This window comes from Notechis scutatus, chromosome 6 (genome assembly GCF_049901735.1).
Source record: "Notechis scutatus isolate UNSWTSFEM ecotype Mainland chromosome 6, rNotScu1.2, whole genome shotgun sequence".
In the NCBI taxonomy this organism is placed as follows: domain Eukaryota; kingdom Metazoa; phylum Chordata; class Lepidosauria; order Squamata; family Elapidae; genus Notechis; species Notechis scutatus.
In genome coordinates this window covers 49,064,241-49,086,136 of record NC_142014.1, presented here as the reverse complement: position 1 = coordinate 49,086,136, position 21,896 = coordinate 49,064,241, and the positions used below count along the sequence as shown (strand labels likewise).

The following is a 21,896-nucleotide window of genomic DNA, read 5'->3' as shown; positions in this document are numbered from 1 at the left end:
ACCAGAAGACAATTGCTCAGCTTTTAGAAATTTACTTCTCTTTACCCAGCAAGAAAGTTGCAAATAAAAAAAGAGAAAACTTCTGATTGCAGTATGTGTATTCCCATCTACAGTGCCAACACAGGCATATGTATATGGTTTGGCTTCTGTTCAAAATTCCCCTTAATAACTTTGAAGTTGTTTTTTTTAATCAATTCCCTTGAAATGGCCTTATCCTCCTTTACTAATTCTTCCCTGTGCGACTTCTTCTCTTCTTCTGCTTAATTATTTTTACTGTATATATGTGGTTTTCATTTCTTCATCACATATCTATTTTTCTCCTTTTAATAACTATCCTCATTTTTCAATTCCAGTTAATTCAACTTTACTCAATTATAAATAATAATTTGACAAAGGAAATCCACTTAGCATCTTCTTCCTTCTCACTCTGGTTTTTTTTTTTTCAAAGTAAACATACTCAGCATCTTGATTTGAAAGCATTTGTTTTTGCCTGGGAATTCCCATCGTTCCCATATATTTGAATTTGATGGCAAATAATTCAGTCTCCAGTAAATATCACAGTATCAAGACACAAAATGAATCTGATTTTGCTCCTCAAAGCAAGTTCAATTGAATGATTCAAGAAGATAGGCTGAATCCTTTTTTTCATCTCTCCTTGGTATAAAGCTCAATTTTGGTATATACCATATGTGCATATGAGCAAAATATGAGCAAAATCAGTATTAGCCCCCTAGCTGACTCACAAAAATTGAACATGGGCAATCAGTTCCTTGCATCTGATTTCTTAGGACAACCCTAGACAAATGGCATATTTATATATTTGTACTTTTCTTATGTTTGTGTTAACGCCATAGACGAGGGGTGTCAAATTTGGATTGTCACGGCATCATGACATGATGTATTGTGACATTTTTCCCCTTTGCTAAACTGGGCATGGGCGTGGCCAGCACATGACACATTTGACCCACGAGTTTGACAGCCCTGCTGTAGACAGTCAAATATTTAGACATAGAGTAGGAACATAGCTGTAGAAGTTTTTGGATGGAAGAGATTGTATAATAGGGTTATTTGTGCTTAAAGATAATTTGGAAATATGTTCTCGGCCTTCTATTAAAGCAGAAAAACAAAGGCTGCTTTAGTGAGTAGCAGAAAGGTGCTAATTCTAGAACTTGAAAACAAATATAGCAAAAACCTTAGATACTAGGTTGATGTGAAATACAAGAAAGCTACTCCAGAAAATTTTATTTCATGGGCAATTTTTTTCAGGAAAAAAACAATTGTTTAAGAAATATAGCCTTCAGTCTTTTAGTCTTAATGAATACACCAAAACCTGGAGTTCAGGGGGAAAAAAGTTGCAATTAGGAGGTAATTAGCATATACATTTCTAATGCAACCCAATGAAGAGAGGATTTATTGGCAGTTGGCTGCAACATTCCCTAACAGTAATTGAAGTTGCTGAATCTGTTTTTATAGAAACCTCCACCTACAGCACACTAAACTAAGGAAAGTCTCATTATAGCAAAATCTTCCCCTCCTTTCCTTATCAATTTTTCCTCTTTATGCCAGTTGTATTTCCATGATTTTTTTTTTAATTCTCTACCTATTGGCCATTGCTCAAGGATGCTTTTCACTAACTTCCAACTGTGTTTCATTAAGGGAAATTGACAATTGGAATGGATGAAGACAAACCATTAGAAATATAATCAAGTTAAGTGGTTCTTCCTCATTAATCTTTTTTCTTATTTCAGTGTATCTTAAAGCAGATGCTTGTTGCAATCCTAGTGGATATTCTGTTGGACATAATTCTTAATAAACATCTGTGTTCCGGGCCCATTCCAAATGCTTTTTTCCCTATATACTCAGATGAGTACAATAGCCATGACCACATATGTTCCAAATTGGAAATGTAAGAAGAATATTTTAAATTAAATCCATATTTCAGCATCCTTCCTTAGTCATTAAATGAAATGATCATATGTTGTCGGCAAAATAATGGTAATGAGAGAACAAAAAACCAAAACAAGCCTTTACATTTGCATCACTATATTCTAGTTCCTAGTCAGGAACATGTTTAATCCCATTACAGTTAGGGACTATATCCTCAGCATAGTTGAGGAATGTGTTTCTTTGAAATATTTGCATTGTACATGAGAATTTTGTATTATTTATTTTTTTATTTCAGATGCTTCTTTGACCAGGACAAAAACATAAGTGTGCATTGATGAATTGATGTAAAAATTTATGAACTTATATAAGAAAAACCTTATCAACAATACCCTCCACCTTCATAGAAATTCCTTCTATCACATCGCAGTTTGAAATGTGAGAACATTTAGCATAGCATCTCTTTAGAATAGAATAGAATAGAATAGAATAGAATAGAATAGAATAGAATAGAATAGAATACTTTATTGGCCAAGTGTGATTGGACACACAAGGAATTTGTCTTGGTGTAAATACTCTCAGTATACATAAAGAAAAGGTACATTCGTTAAGAATCAAGAATCATAACGTACAACACTTAATGATAGTCATAGGGTACAATCAACAATCAAATCATACTAGGAAACAGTCAATATATATCGTAAGGATACAAGCAACAAAGTTACAGTCCTACAATCACAAGTGGGAGGGGATGGGTAATAAGGAGTGATGAGAAGATTAACAGTAATAGTAGTGTACACTTTGTAAATAGTTGAACAGTATTGAGGGAATTATTTGTTTAGCAGAGTGATGGCTTTCGGGGGAAAAATTGTTCTTGTGTCTAGTTGTTCTGGTGTGCAGTGCTCTATAGCGTCGTTTTGAGGGAAGGAGTTGAAACAGTTTATGCCCAGGATGTGAGGGGTCTGTAAATATTTTCACAGCCCTCTTTTTGACTCATGCAGTATACAGGTCCTCAATTGAAGGCAGGTGGGTAGTAATTGTTTTTTCTGCAGTCGTAATTATCCTCTGAAGTCTGTGTCTGTCTTGTTGGGTTGCAGGACCAAACCAGACAGTTATAGAGGTGCAGATGATAGACTCAATAATTCCTCTGTAGAACTGTATTAGCAGCTCCTTGAGCAGTTTGAGCTTTCTAAGTTGGCGCAGAAAGAACATTCTTTGTTGTGCTTTTTTGATGATGTTTTTGATGTTAGGTGTCCATTTTAGGTCATGTGATATAGTATAACCTAGAAATTTGAAGGTTTCTACTGTTGATACTGTGTTGTCTAGTAGTGTAAGAGGTGGTAATATGGGAGGATTTCTTCTAAAGTCTACCACCATTTCTACTGTTTTGAGTGTGTTCAGTTCCAGATTATTCCGGTTATACCACGAGGCAAGTTGTATAACCTCCTGTCTGTATGCAGATTCATTGTTGTCTCGAATGAGACCAATCACTATTGTGTCCTCAGCAAACTTCAGTATTTTAACAGATTGATCGTTTGAGATGCAGTCATTGGTATATAGGGAGAAGAGAAGTGGAGATAGCACTAGCCTTGGGGGGCCCCTGTGCTGATTGTACAGGTAGCGGATGTGATTCCGTCTAGTTTCACCTGCTGCTTCCTGTCTGTTAGGAAGCTTATGATCCACTTACAAGTGTGTTCAGATACCACTAGTTGGTTTAATTTACTTAGAAGAGTGTCTGGAATGATGGTATTGAATATTTTACCATTAGGTTTCCCCAAAAGTGACCCTCAACTTCCAATTACCTTAATAAATTTTTGCCTTCCCTTTCCAAGAAATGTCACTCGTGTTTCAAGAAATACTGGAATTTATAGAATTGCTAGCAGTGTTAGTACTTACTTGGTCCTCAGAAAGTAGAAAGTACTTATTTCTTAACTTTAAAGCGAATATGTTGCTGTTAAAGTCTTGTTAGTGAAATAGAAACAAGATGCTATTTTTGTTTTTCTTAAGCTGCCCCGCACCAGTCACTCTTTGTCCTTGGAGATGTCACAGTTGGATGAGAAATGACTATATTCAGATGCTTCCAAAGTAATGGCGATATGCTGTAGGAAATCCCACTATTTCAGAGTAGTAGTTACAGGGTGCGTAATGCTCACACTGTTCTTGCCTCATCTCCATCGGGGACTTGAACATTTCATAGTACCTGAAGTACAGGGAGAAGATCAGAGGGAGAAGCAGCAATACTGTGAAACTATGTTGGAGACTTGACTTCATAGCCTTGCACTGTATCCAGGGGCGGGAACTTCCAGGAGGACCATTTTTCACCTTCCCAAGGGTCCAGAGCAGAGGTGGTATTCAACAGGTTCTGACCAGTTCTGGAGAACCGGTAGTGGAAATTTTGAGTAGTTTGGAGAACCAGCAAATACCACCTCTGACTGGAGATTTTACAGTATCCTTCCCCTGCCATGCCCACCAAGCCATGCCCACAGAACCGGTAGTAAAAAAAAATTGAATCCCACCACTGGTCCAGAGGCTTCCCTCGGGCCTCTGGGAGAGCGAAAATGGCCTCCCCCAGGCCAGAAAATGGCCTCCGGAAGCTAGAAACATGCTTGTTTCGCTACTTCCAATAGGGCCATTTTTTGTCTTCCCAAGGGTCATTTTATTCTTTGAAATAATTTCTAAAGGAATTTTTTCTTTCAGCAAATTGAAATTTGGCAGAAAAAAATATATTGCTGGTAACAATTAACACCAATTTAGAGTTTATTTTTTCTTAACTCTCTAAGGCTGATTCAGTGTTATGATGCCAGTGAGAAAATGATTGACTATTATACGATGGAGAAAGAAATCCACGTAAATTAGAACAAAATGATGACATGCAGGGATCAGGAACAGGGCCAGGAACAGGGCCAAGAATTAGTGGAGTTATCCGAAAAAGTAGAACCTTGAGATCCCAAAAATAAGGGAGCCAGGTAAGCCTAAGTGGTGGATATTGAAGGAAAAACATGAGTTTCTATAACTTGGGCAAAAGTGAAGAGCAAAACATGTGGATCAAAACTGCAAGAGAAATTGTATTCATCCCCAGAACCATGATGACAGAAGCAAGATGTTACAAGGCTGCAGGAAATACAGGATCATAATACTCTAGATCTGTGGCAAGAACGGCTATTGGAAGGAACATAAGGTTTGATGGCTGATGAGAAGAACCTCAGTCCCGAATGTACTTAATAAAATAAGCAAGTTTTTTATTGGCATCATTGTGGCCCCTTTCAGTTGTACTAGAAGCCAGAATATGTATAACTATATCCAGGAGTGGGATTCAAATTTCTTAACAACTGTTTCTGTGGGTGTGGCCTAATTTGTGGGTGTGGCTTAGTCATGTGACTGGCTGGGTGTGGCTTGCTGACTGGGCATGGCTTGGTGGTCATGTGCTTGGGCATGGCTTGTATGTAAATATTATAAATATTTATATAAATATTGAATTTTTTATAAAAAAGAGCAACTTTTACCCAAAATCAGGCAAAGCAGGCAGGCAGATTGAGTTGCTTACAGAATCATAGATTCATGCAGAGATCTATCTTTCTGCAACCTGCTAGCTGAGTCACATAACATTTGCTAGCAAGCAAACTCACAAAATTAACTCACAACACACCATGTATGTAAACATTGAATTTTTTATTTAAAAAAAGAACAACTTTTACCCAAAGCAGGCAGGCAGATTGAGTTGCTCACAGAATCACAGATTCATGCAGAGATCTATCTTTCTGCAATCTGCTAGCTGAGTCTGCACTGAAAAATAAAAGTTTCAATCCTAAGGAAGGTTCAGCTCTGCTTTTAAATTAGCTAGAAAGCAAGAAATCCAATGATTTCCTTCTTTCTAGCTAATCTAAACTGGAACAGCAGAACAGCTGATGGTTGGGGGGGGGAAGGAAAAATAGCAACTTAGCAGGCAAGTGCGTATACCAGGTAAGGAGTGAGAGGGAGGGGAGGGGTGGGGCCAGCCAATGGCACGATTTGCCAGTTCTCTGAACTGCGCAGAATTGTAACAACTGGTTCTATAGAACCGGTCCGACCAGGTAGAATCCCACCCCTGACTATCTCCAGCCATTACAGAGGCATAATCATAGCATATGAAAATCATAACATTTAAATATATTCCTGCTTTTTGTTTATTTCATACATTCCACTCCTTCATGAGATTATAACAGCTGTGTGCCATGAGTCAGGATGCATTTAAACTGGATGCATTTAAGCCAAATAAGCACTTCTGAAATACTACATCAGTTACACTGAATATCACCTTAAAAAGCACTTTCTCCTCCCCACAATGATATTTAAATTAGTCTTGTTAAAGCGAAGAAGAATTAATTTATTTCCAGTAGCTATGGAATCACACATGCTGGCATTTCAATGCTTTTCATAATCTTTGCATTCATCTTTTCTCAGTTACATTAAGAATTAATAATTACACGTATCTGCATTACCTTTCAGAATATGGGTAAGCCCTCTTCTGTCTTCTAATAAAGGTGTTTGCTTTTTCCTGATCAATTTTAATTCCTGTCGTAAATAAAATACATTTAAAAATGGGAAAACAGTTTTAAACGCCAAGCACAAAATAGTTTCTGAAGTTAAAATTCCTCCCATGCTCTAGATTGGGTGGGAAAACCTGTAGCCCTTGAAATTCCAGTTGCTTTTTGTGCACGGACACACAGCCAGTGGCAAAAACCCTCTGCCCAATTGTACCTTTTTGGAGTCTCCCTTCCCCACCTTTTTGGAGTCTCCCTTCCCCACTTGGCTGGAAGCTGAAGTTCTAAAGGCAGTGGGCACATAAAAAACACATTGGCATTTGCAAGCAATAGCACAAAAAAGTTGGCAGTAGCCAGGATATCAGGAGCGGTGCAGCCAGCACCACGGGAACTAGAATATCAAGAACTAGGTTAAGTGACTTTGGACAGTGTTGTGTGATGTGGGAAACAGTTGTGTATAAAGAACCATAAAGATATGCGACTATAGCAGTAGGACAATGAAAGAGAGTAGTTTTGTATCAAGCTAGATTAGAGCATACAAAAAAGGAACAGAAAAAGAATGCAGAAGTATAGCATACATAAAAATAAAACAAATACTGACACAAGTGATAGGATACTAAATACCAGTATTAAGTACTAAGTAGGGTAGGAACAAATAAGGTAAAATACTAAAGTGTAAATATTTGGACTTTGTAAAAGTTTGATAATTTAAAATTCCTGCTTACAGGAATTGTCTCACCTATTTAGTTTAGAACCTCCCCTAAATTGAATGTATGAAACCGAGAGTTCCCTTATTCTGGCTTGCTGCTGACAACTAAAGATAAGGTTCCTGTCTGTTTGAAGTAGGAAGCAGGTGAAAGTTTCAGTTTAAATTGTGAAATAGAAGTAGCAATTAAAAAATAAAACTAGTCAAACATCTCCCATCCTACTCTGCTTATGTGAATGTTGTGGCCCTTACCTCCCCTCAGAATACAAAGTGTGTTCCTCTGCAAGCAAACATTAGGGTTGCAAAATGGAGTGTTTACTGACAGGACATTGACTGAAAGAAAACCCTGCAGTTTCTATTCAAAGCCCCAACTTCTCACAGTCTAACTACCTATCCAGGGACGTGATTATGACAGAGTAGCATTTCTACATTCAGGAAGTAGGAATTCTCTGAAAAATAGCTTTGAGACTGATTGTTTTGTGTTATGGAGCTTCTACAATGTCCAGATATAAAGAACTGTCAAGTAGTGATTTAGTGGCTCAATATGCTCCATTTATTGGGCAACATGTCTTCTCCAAATGTAAATACAGTGGTTCTGTCTAGCAGTCATAATTGTGAAAATATTCCTTGAACCAGAGTATTCAAAATTTATATTAATATACACTAGAGGTAGTCTTCAACTTACCAACTATTCATTTAGTGACCATTCAAAGTTACAGAAGCACTGAAAAACGTGACTTACAATCAGTCCCCCCACTTAGAATCAACACAGCTTCCCCACAGCACATGATCAAAATCTGGCTGCTTGGTGCAGTGTCCTGAGATCATGTGATCGCCATTTGGGAACTTCTGAGAAGCAAAGTCAATGGGGAAATCCATATTTGCTTAAAGACCATGTGATTCACTTAATAGTTGCAGTGATTCTCGGACTTCCGGTTTGTCGGCTTCGCTAGCGGCAGGGATTCGTGATACTGCGCGATCCCTGCGGCGCTAGCTGTTTTGGTGCCTCCGATCCAGACGGGTTTGGAGGCTAAGGCTGCCCTGCAGGGGTGGCTGAAGATAGGGGGGATCCGGAGAGGGGTTTGGGGGTATTGCAGACCCCCTCCCCGGCCGGCAAAACCCCCTTTTCTCAAGACGGTGCAGCAGCGGTCCGCAATGGCCGCCACAAAGAAGCCGGCAGCTGGGTAAGAATGTGCAGGAGGAAGAGGAGAAAGTTTTTTTTAAAGTGAAAGTTTTTCTTGGCTGACCCAGGACTTTAAGACATATTTAACATCCTGAGAATTATGGCTTTCTGAATGTACTTTCCAGAAGAGAACTATAAGCGGCAATTTTGAGGTGCTGAAAGGAAAGTTTACTCTCCTTCCCTATGGAATCAACAAATGGATATTGAGAATCTTGTCTTTTTATAGAAAGTTAAAATTTGCTTTTGGTGATAAGTGGGAAGGGAGAGGACAATATATATATATATATATATATATTAAGATCTTGTTGGAGGAGATGCCTTAAGGATTTGAAGACTGAAATTTATTGCAATAAGGCTTTAAAATACAGATTTGGTCGTTTTTTTTAATTGATATTACCCCAGGAAGAGAAAGTGAGAACTTTGTTTTGGCTTGGACTGAGTGGTGACTTTGGGATTTTGGGACTGTTCTAACTTTTGAAACATCTTGGTTGTTGTAAGAAGAAAGAGGAAAAAAAGAAAAGAAAAGATTTATAATGGCTTTTTCTGTTGAGGAACTGAGAAAAGAATATGAGCAAACAAAAAGAGAGGGCAAGGACGCTGTAAAGGAAGCTTTTCTCTTTTTAGAAATGGCGCTTGCTATTTATCAACAAACACAACAACAGATGGAGGAGGAGGAGGAGGAGGAGGAGGAGGAGGAAGAAGAAGAAGAAGAAGAAGAAGAAGAAGAAGAAGAAGAAGAAGAAGAAGAAGAAGAAGAAGAAGAAGAAGAAGAAGAAGAAGAAGAAGAAGAAGCCATCTTTGATGAATCTCAAAATTTAATTAAGAAAGAGAAGAGAAAGAGAGGAAGGAAAATGAAGGACTTAAGATTTAAAAAAACATCCAAGAAAGAGAAAAATAAGATGCAAAATCAATATAATGCTAGAAAACAAAAGAAAAAAGGAACACAACAGAGAAGGGAAGCTAACAAGGCAGAGGCTAGGAGAAGGGGGGGGTAGAAAGGCCTGGTGGGAGAAGAAAGAAAGGGAAAAGGTGGAGAAAAGCCACAAAGCTTTGAAACCAGATGGGAAAAGAGGAATTTTTTTTAGGGACAAAGGGTAATGTATAATTTGTTTAAAAAAAGATTCTGCAAGGTACATAAGATGGTATTGTAGCATTTGTATTAGAAATAGAAAATTAGAATGGTTTAAGAGTTAGTAATGTATTTAATCATTTTGGATTTATTATTTTTCTTTTTTAAAAATTAGTAGATAGAATGTACCAAGCAGAATCAGATTGGGTATTAGGTGTTATTTTAAATGTTAATTTGGGGGGATGATAGAAAGGCATCATACTCTGATTAGTGATTTCAGGAGAAACTTTTTTTTTTTTTTGTACTATAGGGAATGAGACAAATGGATAATAAAAAATGGACAAAAGATACAAATATAATGACTTAAACTAAAATGAATTAAATAAGATAGAATTAAGAAGAGTGAAATGTGTGGAGAAGCTAATTTAGAAGATATAGAATGGTAAATAAAATAGGTAATGGCATGTAAGATGAGCATGAATATAATTGAAGTCCATGTAGAGAGAGGTTTCTGGGGCCAAGTTACTTTCCTAAAAGATCTTTTATATTTTTGTGTGTTTATGTATGTGGGAGAATTAATAAAACCTTGCAGGAATATAGAATGAGAATAATGGTAACCAAGTCAGAGAGAAATAGATGATAATTATAAATTGGATAAATATAGAGAAAAATAATAATAGTGAAATTGGATAAGAGTAAAGAGTAATAAAGAGAAATTGGATAAGAGATATTTGTATGCTCATATGGAAATGGTCTAAAATAGAATTATATTGTATCAAATAATGTTTTATTTGACTTGTAAAATTTATAATGGAAAGAGGTTCATGTATTAATGGTTAATGATGGTTTGTTTGTCTTTAAAATTAATAAAATTTGAAAATAAATAGTTGCAGTGATTCTCCTAACAACCATTGCAAAAAAGATTCTAAAATTGGGAGCAACTCACGTAACAATAGCTTTGCTTAATAATGGAAAATCATAGTCATAAGTTGAGGACTACCTCAGCGGTGGGATTCAAAAATTTTTACTACCGGTTCTGTGGGTGTGGCTTGGTGGACGTGGCAGGGGAAGGATACTGTAAAACCTCCAGTCAGAGGGGGTATTTGCTGGTTCTCTGAACTACTTAAAATTTCCGCTACCAGTTCTCCAGAACTGGTCAAAACCTGCTGTATACCACCTCTGGACTACCTCTATCTTGTGTCACACATGAAATATCAGGAGTCATTGAATATCACAGATAAATGTCTAATATTCTAGTCAATGAATTGCTGAGACCTTTCAATAAAATGCCAGTGGTATTTTGGAGGAGAAAAATCATTTAAATTCTGTTGAATGGCCAAAGAAAACATATGCCAGACACATCTTTTTTTCCCTCCTTTTAAAGATGAAGACATCTTGTGAGATCTTGTATGTTAGCCTTAGTTCTGCCTTCATCAAATAATATTTGAGGAAGCAACTCTAATCCACAAAGTTTATGCTACAATAAATCAGGTAGGTGCCAGGAGAGTTATTTGGCTGCAACAGACTGACTTGGCCACCACGTTCTGAGAACTTTTCTTAGTTTTTGCCAGACTATCTGGCAAGAATATTCCTATGTGTCTAGCCAATAGGACATTTATTCATCGGGGGACTAACAGGCAAACCTAGTTTGTGCCAGGTCTCTTTTAATACATAAGAGATGTGTGTTAAGTTAGCTACTATGGACCACATGCTTTCCTGTAAAGTGTTATTTGGCTCTCTGAAAATTCAAATATTACAAACAATAGTAGTATTTGTCATCGTAATTGGTCTACACATGGAAAATCAAGGAACCCTTAACTTTCCCCCATCTAATTCAAGGGATTGATAACATATTGGAACTGAGTCCCATCATTCTCAGGCAGCCTGCATTGTCACCCCTTTCTCAATAAGTTTTCAGTGTCTTTTCTAAAGTGGTGGATAAAAGAGGTGGATAAAAAACAGGCATCAAATGAACAATAAATAAACAAGCAAATACACACACACACACACATCTATCTATCTATCTATCTATCTATCTATCTATCTATCTATCTATCTATCTATTTCTTCTACCTATACACACACCAGATCTATTAGAATTTGTAATGGGGAATTACTTACCTTCATCCAAAGCGTTGGATGAAGCTTTAAAAAAAGATAGATAGTATGAGATATCTAGTATAACTCAGAGACATTGTATTCCCACCCATTTAGGCACAACATACAAAAGACACAAGTACTTGTTTTTACAGTAAAACATATTTATTGGCCAATTGGTGTTCATTCGTTAGTTCATTTGTTCTAAACAATTATTTAAATATATTCAAAAAAAAATATTTTTCAGGGCTTTCTAAAGAAACCTATTTGTGTAAAATATATGAGATGCTTTCTTTATTCTGTCTACTAAATTTTAAAGCTGAAGAATTATGAAAAGGGACATAAAAATTATTTTCTTTTATACATTGCCACAAAAATTCTATTCAATTGATCAAACACATTTTTTTTTATTTTTCTCTATTTTAAAATGTCAGAAAGAAGGGATTTGGATATAAATTCATGGTGAATGTTATCTTGACATTAAATAATCACCTCAAGTTTTTCCCCCTCATACATAAGAGAAAGAGACTGCTCAAATGTTGATGGGATATACTGAGGTGTGTGTATCATTTTTCTTAAGTGAGAAAGTCAACTCTTCTTTCAGATTTATTTGAGCAGATCTCATACTAAGGATCCAACTGCTAATACCTAGATATGTATGGAGAAATACTGTAGGTCTGTGGCATGTTGCAGAATTGGTGAATATTGCAGCCGATATGCCCTATTCCCTTACCTCCTTCACAACAGCAGGGGACTGTCAGCAGCAAGGCAAACATCAGGAACATCAGGAGATTCATCGTATTCTCCTATTCCTAATAGCTTTTTTCTGTTGCTTGAGCTTCTCCTGAAAAGTCCAGTAACTTCTTATAAGCTTTTGCCTTTCAGCCACCCCTTATATTCTGTGACTACATACATCAGGCTCAAAGCCAAGACATCTCTGGCTGTCTCTTTCTTGAGTGCTGGTTCTAATTCAATTTTTTTTCATTTGGACTAAAAAGCCCACATCTGATTCTTGCAGTCATTTGCACATTTGCCTGAAACCAAAAGCTCCTGGCATTTTCAAAGAATCTCAAGGACTCCCACAAATGTATTTCAAACAAAAGGCAAATGACAAACTTGCTGCTGAAAAAAACAATTCATTCCAAATGGGCGGAAGATAAATAGTTGAAGATCCAAAGCTTCCTGAGGTTCGTGGGATGTAGGAAAGTTTGCAGTAACAAAATGTTCAATCCTTTGCTATTTTGAGGGCCCATGATTTCACTGCTAAGATATAGCAGAATGGAGGAGCATATAGAAAAGAATCTGGAAATGCCTCCACGGTTGCCATTGCCTCGTGAGTTTAGGAGACTGCTATTGTAAGCCAAGCCTTTGCTTTCTTCAGCACAACAGAGGAAACCGTGGAGAAAATCTTTAGCAGCATGGTTTGTTTGTATAATATGCTACACCAAAAAGCCCAAGTACACAGCATCATCTTATATACACAACTTTGGTCATCTTTAATTTTGTAAGTGTAACTCCTAACCAAGTTCAACTCCACTAAGTTGCCCTTACAGAAAACAAATGTGTAACTGGAAATTCTGATTTCCATATATTAAAAACTGTGGCTTTTTTAGGCTTGGTAGAAATGTTAACATAAGACTCTGGTTAAAGCTGCATCAGCTGGTTAGATGGCAGAAAATGCATGCTCCTCTGATATTTAGACTTGGATGTTGTGTGGAAATTGCCTAAATTGCTAAGCATTACAATGCACCTGTATTAGCTACACTGTTCAAGAAGGTACATTAATGAAACTGAAGAGAATGCTTTATATTAAAAAAACATGTAAGTATACTTTTAAGTCCATTGAAACTGATTCACAAGCAGGGATGTAGACAGTTGGCAGCTTTAACATTCTAATCTTCTTTTTAAAAGTAAAATTATATTTATTACTCTAGAGATAAAAATAAAAAATCTTAGCACTATTCTCCAAAGTTAGTTTTATATGCAATAAAAATGCATTCCAGCTTGGAATGGAAAAAAATTGCCGTGGTTAACATTTCCTTAGAAATGACCACATATAATGCAACCAATTCCAGTGCTGTTTTGTTTTTTTTAAAACTAATTCAGGATGTCTAACCTTTGTTCTTTCAGCAGCTCCTTTTTGGGACAGTAGACACTGTAAGGATATAATCTGAGACAACAAGCAGATCCACACTGTCTCCTTAGCTCATTGGCAGTATACCTATTTACCACTTCCTGAATATCAAAATAGATGATACATCCTCATCCCACTCCCAATCTATTGCAGATACACCCAGTGCCTGTGTTTTCCATGTTTGGTTCAAAATTAATGTTTTCTAATGTCACTTTTCAGAGTGTGAAAGGGTTTCCAGCAGTCTGTTTTATTCCAGTAGCTGCTCTGGCTCCAGCTGGCTGCAGGGTCTTGCATGCTCCTTCTCTTCCACGGACTGGTTAAAGATAGCAATGAATGAATACTTATTCCCTCTTGTTTTGATTGAAGTAGCATCTGAATTACAATGGTACTGTACAGAACCATCAAAGGGAAAAATAAATAAAAAGGGAAATATGTTAGAAAAAGGAGATAATGTTGGGGAGAAGGAAGACAAGACATCCATTTATGGGAACATCTGGGAAATCGGGGGATTATTTGATTGTGCCATCAAATTGGTGTTGACTCTTAGCAACCACATAGAATTCAGGGGTGTCAACCTGACGGCCTATGGACCAGATGCGTCATGCAAGGGCCACACCCATCCCAGCTCCGCGAAGGGGGGAAAACTGCAAAATGTCACATGATGACAACGTGACGCCGCAAGTTTGACATAGATCATTTCTTCTCCAGGACCAAAAAAAGAAAGAAAGAAAGGGGATTAGAGAGGAGGAAGTAATCCCTAAAAAGAAAAATCAGGCACTGGAGCCAGACAAAAACTCTTTTTTCCCATGCATGGCTGAGAAGGGCAAGAAGTAAGATGACAATCTATCAAGTCTTGCATGAACTGCACTGAGCACCAGGTCTTTTGCTAACCCACTGCCACCCAGTCAGAAATTTCTGAAGTTGATTTAAGAAACAGATTGGAACAGATAGGAGAGAAGCACCTTAAACTACAATGTGGATTGCTCAGAGATGGTTAACTGGTTGACTGTTGGGTAAAATCTTCCCCCTAAGAAATGCTACATGGTTCAGACAGCTTTCCAAAATTTTATCAGATCATGGTTTTAAAACAATTGCTCATAGTTTTAACACTTCAGGAAGAGGAAAAAATAAGGTGAATGAGAAGAAGTTTACTGAAATATATTGTATCATTTAGTATTAGCGGGGAGGGAGTCACTATTAGATATACATAATATATAACATATAAATAAATTTATGTTAGGTAGTTGGTAAGGATTAGGAAACCAAGAACATTCACTGATGGGTCCTGAGAGCTGGAGATCTTTTTCAAACAGTTCCAATGAGAAAGCTTCTATGAAGCATATGCTTCTGTGTAGCTTCCACTTCAGAAGAAACAGAGAAAATATTGAGAATTTTCTGAAAGGGCTAAAAAGAGGAGGACAGCTTTCCTTTTAGAAATCTGAGAGGAGACAGATCATATTAGTGTGTTCTGTAGTTTTATTTAGATTCACATAAGTAACAATAAACACATAATTGAAAAGACAGTATTTCACAGCTGTTGTATAAAGGAAACCAACCCTAAAACTAAGAACTTAACTATATGAGAGGATGGCACTATTTGCATAATACATTTAACTATACAGTGGATTCCACTTGATAAAAAGTGTCTACAAAAGAGGCCTAAAACGAGATGGAGCAATGATATCAGCAAGTATTGCAGGCCCAATTGGCAAAAGAAAGCTCAACTGTATTGTTAACTATTTGTTAACCCAAGGCAGTGTTCTAGGACCCACACTCTTTATACTCTATATAAATGACCTTTGCGATCACCCTATAAGCAACTGCATCTTCTTCGCGGATGATGTAAAACTATTCAACACCACCGACAATGCTACTGTTCTTCAAAGTGACCTTGATTATGTGTCTGAATGGTCAAATAATTGGCAGCTCCAAATTTCGACCAACAAATACTGTGTCCTACACATTGGTAAAAAAAAAAAAATCAGTACACCAAATACAAGCTAGGCGGATATGACCTTGTTGGTGACCCTCACTCTGTCAAGGACTTCAGAATACTCATATCTAATGATCTAAGCGCCAGAGCTCACTGTAACAGCATTGCCAAAAAGGCATTAAGAGTTGTAAATCTAATCTTATGAAGCTTCTCCTCCAGAAATATCAAATTGCTAACTAGAGCATACAAAACTTTTGCCAGACCAATACTCAAATACAGTTCATCTGTCTGGAATCCGCACTGTATATTGGACATTAATACAATTGAGCGAGTCCAGAAGCATTTCATGAGAAGACTACTACACTCCTCTCTTCACAATAGAATATTATATATCACCAGACTTGAAATTTTGGGCTTGGACAATCTTGAACTACGCTGCCTATGGTTGTCTTAAGCGTAGTACACAAAATTATCTGCTACAATATCCTACCAGTCAATGACTACTTCAGCTTCAACCACAACAATACAAGAGCACACAACAGATACAAACTCAATGTTAACCACGCCAAACTTGATTGTAGAAAGTACGACTTCAGCAACAGAGTGGTCAATGTCTGGATTGCACTACCTGACTCTGTTGTTACATCCTCAAATCTTTAACCTCAAACTATCCACTATTGACCTCACCCCATTCCTAAGAGGTCTGTAAGGGGCGTGCATTAGTGCACCATCGTGCCTACCATCCCTGTCCTGTTGTCCCCATTTATTCGTACCTATTACTTGTATTCTTACTCATGTTTATACTTATACATATTATCTTGTAAGCGATTGACAAATCAAATCAAATAAATAAATAAAAGTATTGGTTGGGAATGTGGAAAAGGCCTTCATCCTGCAGTGGATAGACAATGATGATGATGATGATGATGATGATGATGATGATGATGATGATGATGACATTTTACTAAATCATCCATTAAAACCATTATCACATTTACTGTGGGTGTGACAGCACATAATCATACTAATTGGTTCCAAACCAAATGTTTTGAGGAATACAGTTTTCACCAGGGGTGGGATTCTACCAGTTCTGTTCACCTCTGTAGAACCGGTTGCTCTGAAGAGCAGCAGACATAGAACTGGTTCTGTGTCTGCTGCTGTTTTGGCCCACACACCCACCTGCGTTCTTACCTGTCCTTTATTTCCTGCTTTTTCAAACTCAGCTGCTTTGTGTGGCACAGCTGTGGTTGAAAAAGCAGGGGGGAAAAAGGGCTTTTCCAACCACTGCGCACCCGCACGCAGCACTGCTCAGCTGTCCGGGCAGCTCAGCAGTTCGTAAATTGCACTCACACGACTCACGGATCTGTACGCGATGCACAGCAACAGAACCGGTAGTTATACCAGTTAGATCCCATCCCTGGTTTTCACCTATCTCCTTCATAGTATCTTTGATATTCCAGGAATACTTGCACCAGAAGAGTATTGGGTAGGCTTCTTTCCATCAGTAGCATTTCTTCATTTTACCTGGCATACAGCATTGGACTTGTCTTAGATCAGTGTTTTGATTTAATTTGATTTGGTTTGATGAGTGCCACCCATCTCATCTCATGCTGGATGGGGAGTTCTGGAAGTTGAAGTCCAATTTTAAGTTTGTAAAACACTGACTTAGATGATGCACCAACTTAGAATTTGGGGCTGCCAGGATTCTGCCTGTAATGAGCTAATTTCTCTCTTCCATCACGTAACTGATGAGAAAGGGCTTAGAAGAACTAGCAAAAATAATTTAACACAGAATATATCTTTTTTGAAATGAAACTGATCCTCTTCTGCCCCACTGTTTACCAGCAAATTGTGTAAAATCCAACCAATGGCCCTCAAGAATTAAAAATAATAATAATCCAGCCCCATTGGTGTTGGGTTCCAAATCATAATGTGTTTACCTTTGTGTCAGCCAATTTTGTGAACCCAGACACAATTGAGTCTTACTTTTATTTATTTATTTTATTTTGTCAAGCGATTATAAGATAACAGGTATAAGTATAAACATAATTATGAATACATGAAATGGATACATATAAGAAAAATAAAAAGAAACAATAGGACAGGGACAGTAGGTACATTGGTGCGCTTATGCACTCCCCCTTGAGTCTTAAGAGTTGAGAATTATTAAGTAAAACAAATAATTGATTCATGAATTGTGCTAAGTCGTAATTCATAATGAGTCCCATTCATCTGAATAGTTTAGCCTGCTGTGTGAAGGCACCTATTTTAGTGGGCCAATAATGGTTTACAGATTAGCACAATTTATGTTAGGCAAACAAAGCTAAAATAAATTATGAAATCATATGAACCAGCCAAATGAGGCCTGATGACATTTTGGAACAATTCTTCATTTCCTGTTGATAAACTGAATTAAGGCTTGTGTTTTACTGTTTCACACTCCTAAAATTTAATTATTTTGAAACAGATTGCAGATCATACAGTTATAAACATTTTAATTCCTTTGGTACTTTGAGTAGTTTTTCCAAGAAGACATGAGGATTTCAACAAATTTTTTTGTGTTGAGAAATGTTCTATTAAGTGTTGGATTTCAGTACATTCAACAATAACAGCATTAATAATAGCTCAGCATTTGCTGGCTCAAGGAATCTTTGGCCAGTTTAGAAAAACTAATCACTTAATTTTACCCAGTTATTAAGGCTGATAGATTGCATAGAATCCTGCATGGAACTGATCACAGAGACAGGAAAATGCTGGCCATTTGGGGTTTTCAGTCACCTTGAGTCAAAAGTTGAAGGGTTTTCCAGGCTGATGCTTTCCAGATGTGTTAGGCTGCAATTCCCATCTTTTCCAGATAGGATAGCAGATTGAAGAAGGCCATTCTGGTATATTATAATCCACAAACATGTATACAAGACATGCATGCAAGAATTTTTCACATTTTGGAACATATTCAATTTCCTAAATGATATTATCTTTTAAAGAAAAGGAAACTGATTTATGAAACTTGAAAAATGAATTCCAAATATTCTAATAATTTTTCTAACCTTGTTCTATTTCAGTTTGTTTACCCTCTTTTAACCCATTGGGCAAAAAGAGAGCATTGATGAGATAGTTAGTATTAGAGTTAGCGATCACTGGAATATTGGTAGTCCCTTCACCAAAACTCTGAACAACCTACCTCAACATTTTTATGCATAATTATTATGTGAAACAATAGAGAAGAGAAGATAGGATGCTATGAGAACATCATAGGTCAAAAATAGTTCATCTGCATTAGTTTCTAGCTTGGTCAAAGAGGAGAGAAATAGTTCTTAGGGCCCCCATACTTCCAAAAAGCCTAGCTATATACACCGATACCAAATATTTCTAAGAGGCCAGGAAATTGATCAGGATTGCATTTCTTCAATCTAATTTTCAGCACAGGTCATCTCAGTATTATATCTTAGAAGATATCTGAACTTTGCCTAAAATAGCAGTCCCCCACCTTTTTTTAGCATGAAGGACTGGTTTCATGGATGACAATGGTGGTGAAGCCTCCATTTTGCTTCCTCATCCACCAATCACCTCCAGATGTGCAGCCCAGTTCTTAACAGGCCATGGATCAGTCTGTGGTCCGGGGTGGAGGACCCCTGATCTAAATATACCTAATACACTTCTTTTCTCTCTGTCATGTCCTCACATATATCAAACCAGTACTTCCATTTGCCATTAAATCCTGGAAAATACCAGCAACTGACCTTCCATTAAAGAGCAAGACTCTTGGAGTGAGTTTCCACGTTCACTTCCATCTCCCTAAGATTACAGTCTGAAAGGAAGTGAAGTCCGTCAAAAGCCTCTTTCCCCAGCAGTACTCAGATAATAGTCTCTCACTGTAGCCACCCCATCAGTTAATGTAGTATTTACTTTCAGAATACCCCCCATTTCGCACACTCCCTATTTCTCTATAACACTAAGCCATAATTAATAATATCAGCAAAATAAACAAATATCCCATTATAATCATATATAAAGACAGTAAGTGAGCTCGCCGAAAGAGATACCAATTTATTCTCCCATTACAACTTCCACTATTAGAATTACCCCTTTAACTAGCACCCTCAGAGTGTAAAAATGCTTCAGTAAGGAAGAACTTCAGTAGATCTGGTTCTACAAACAGACTACAAGGACAGTAGTTACTACCCCAGGTTATTTGTTTTCCAAAGGATTCCCAATGATATTAAGTGACGTTAAGAAAAGAGGACATGCTATGTTATGGGAATATCAAAAGAGATTGCATTTCATTTAAAATAGGTTCATATACAGCAGGGGTGTCAAACACAAGGCCCGCGGGCCAAATCCGGCCCGCCAGACCTCGTCTGATGGCCCGCGGTGCCGCCGCCAGCCTTGCAGCCTCCCTTTTTTTTTTTTTCAATGAATTTACTCCATGCCTGCATGGAGTAAATTCATTTTAAAAATGGCTCAAGTTAAAAAAAAAAAATTACTTACCTTCCGGGACCTGGCCCGACTTCTTCCTGCCCCGCACTGCTCCCTGGGTGTCGGACGTGACGTCATCACGTGACGTCCGCCCGACATCTCCAGGGATCAGAGGAGCGAGGCGGGACGCCAGCGGAGAGGAGCAAGAAGAAAGAAGTAAAAGAAAGAAAGAAGTAAAAGGTAAGTAAAGTAAATGGAGGGGGCAGATGGCTGGGCACTATAAAAGGGGCAGTCCAACAGCAGCCTGAAAGCGAAGTTCCAGGATGCGACAGTCGACGACTTTTACCATCTCCTCCCCTGCTTTGATGCCACAGCTCCGACTTCAAGCTGCACGTGTTCTGTCCATGTTTGGGAGCACTTATCTATGTGAACAGATGTTTTCAGTCATGAATCTGAACAAGACCAAGCTCAGATCACGCATCACTGATGATAACCTCCATGCTGTTTTGCGGATTGCTACAGCACAAGACCTAACGCCAAACATCGATGGACTGACCTTAGGAAAACGATGTCAGCCATCTAGTCAGTAAAGTTTAAAAAAAGGTAATGCCTTGTGTTTTCCATATGTTTAATAAACAGTGTTTGGCAATATTTGTATGTTTAAAAAAAATTAATGTTTGTTACCAAAAACATTTTTCAATACATTGTACAATAATTGTACATTTGAATATCTACTTGTCATTATGCTGACTATGTTTCTGCTTTCAGAGCTAGTTATTACTTACATTATTACAAAAAACAGTAATAATTGAATGCAGTGACATTAATTTATGATAATAAAGAGTGGACACATAGACCTACAGAACCGGCCCTTTGATGGGGACCAAACTGCTGATGCGGCCCCCGATGAATTTGAGTTTGACACCCCTGATATACAGGGTTAAACTAGTGGTACTCAGTAATGCATGTTATGAGAACCACTTAAACCAATTAATTTTCCACTTCAGTCTTGGAGGAAAAGTGCTGAAGAGAAAGACGGTTTGGTTACATAACTTGCAGTGAAGGTGCACTGTATATATTCTGAAAATGATTCTCATGTATGATGTCTGTAATAGGCAGAAGTCAAAAAAGACCAATTGTGCATCATGATATTATGAGGCAAGCTATACCCTTAATGCTTGCGTGTGATATCACATATTAAAAAGACTAAATTTTGCATTGTGACGTCATCATTTGCTCATTCCTGTCTCCTTGCATACAGCCATGATCAGAAGTAGCACTTCACACTGTTCAGGAACAGAGCTGATATGATATTCATTAAGAAGTATATTTGAAGGTACATAAAATATATAACAGTATGTTGAAGATCTCAAAACGAGTACTAACACAATGCTATGCCTTGACTGTCTCAGGTAGATTTTTCTAAGGGCAGGAAACCAAAAACAAAACAGAGTTGTTACATTTGTACTGCTACAAATTCTGATGACATGGACAGAAATCACACTTCATAATATTTTCCTACTGTGTAGTTAGTTCAGGTTTAGGGTGCTGTATGCACCAGATTCAAATAAGTTTATCCAGAAGATCTCTGGAACATCTTAATTAAACTGATCTTCAGGACACAGAATATTCTAGTTTGTTGCTTAGATCAAAATGGAACCTAAAGTGAAGTTAGAGGGAAGGGGACCAAAATACACGTGGACAGAGAAACAAGAAGTTGGATTTCTCTTCCTGTGGAATCATTTTATCAGGTGAGATGGCTCATGTAGACAAGGGTTGAGGAACCGATGGCCATCTAGATGCTGCTGAATTACAAATGGTAGCATTCCTCAGAGTTGGCCATGCATACTATAGGTTCCTTGCTCCTGATGTAGTTCACAACTTTTGAAAAGTTTTGAACAAATGCTACTTTGCTGACACAGTGTATTCACAGTGTAGAACTGTAATCCTCTTA

The 21,896-nt window shown here is 37.5% G+C and overlaps 1 protein-coding gene across 2 annotated transcripts; it reads right to left on the bottom strand.

Moving 5' to 3' along the window:
- Positions 1 to 1,239: 1,239 nt before the first annotated feature.
- LOC113432294 (matrix Gla protein-like) lies at positions 1,240 to 12,800 on the bottom strand. 2 transcript variants are annotated; one of them, XM_026694474.2, is made up of 4 exons: positions 12,193 to 12,800; positions 11,484 to 11,507; positions 6,363 to 6,435; positions 1,240 to 4,084 (listed from the first exon to the last, which is right to left on the bottom strand). In XM_026694474.2, exons 1-4 carry the CDS (start codon positions 12,254 to 12,256, stop codon positions 3,955 to 3,957), a joined length of 291 nt encoding a protein of 96 aa, XP_026550259.1. In that variant the 5' UTR covers positions 12,257 to 12,800; the 3' UTR covers positions 1,240 to 3,954. The 2 variants fall into 2 exon arrangements, with proteins under 2 accessions (XP_026550259.1, XP_026550265.1); XM_026694480.2 differs by lacking the exon at positions 11,484 to 11,507 and having other exon boundaries at positions 12,193 to 12,591.
- Positions 12,801 to 21,896: the final 9,096 nt, after the last annotated feature.

What these genes read in the sequence shown, in the direction of transcription:
- LOC113432294 (XM_026694474.2), bottom strand. Translation starts at nt 12,256, where the DNA reads ATGAATCTCCTGATGTTCCTGATGTTTGCCTTGCTGCTGACAGTCCCC. An exon ending in ATCCAACGCTTTGGATGAAG is followed by an intron (nt 6,436 to 11,483) that starts GTAAGTAATTCC and finishes TATTTACGACAG; the next exon opens with GAATTAAAATTGATCAGGAA. An exon ending in GCTTACCCATATTCTGAAAG is followed by an intron (nt 4,085 to 6,362) that starts GTAATGCAGATA and finishes CCTGTACTTCAG; the next exon opens with GTACTATGAAATGTTCAAGT.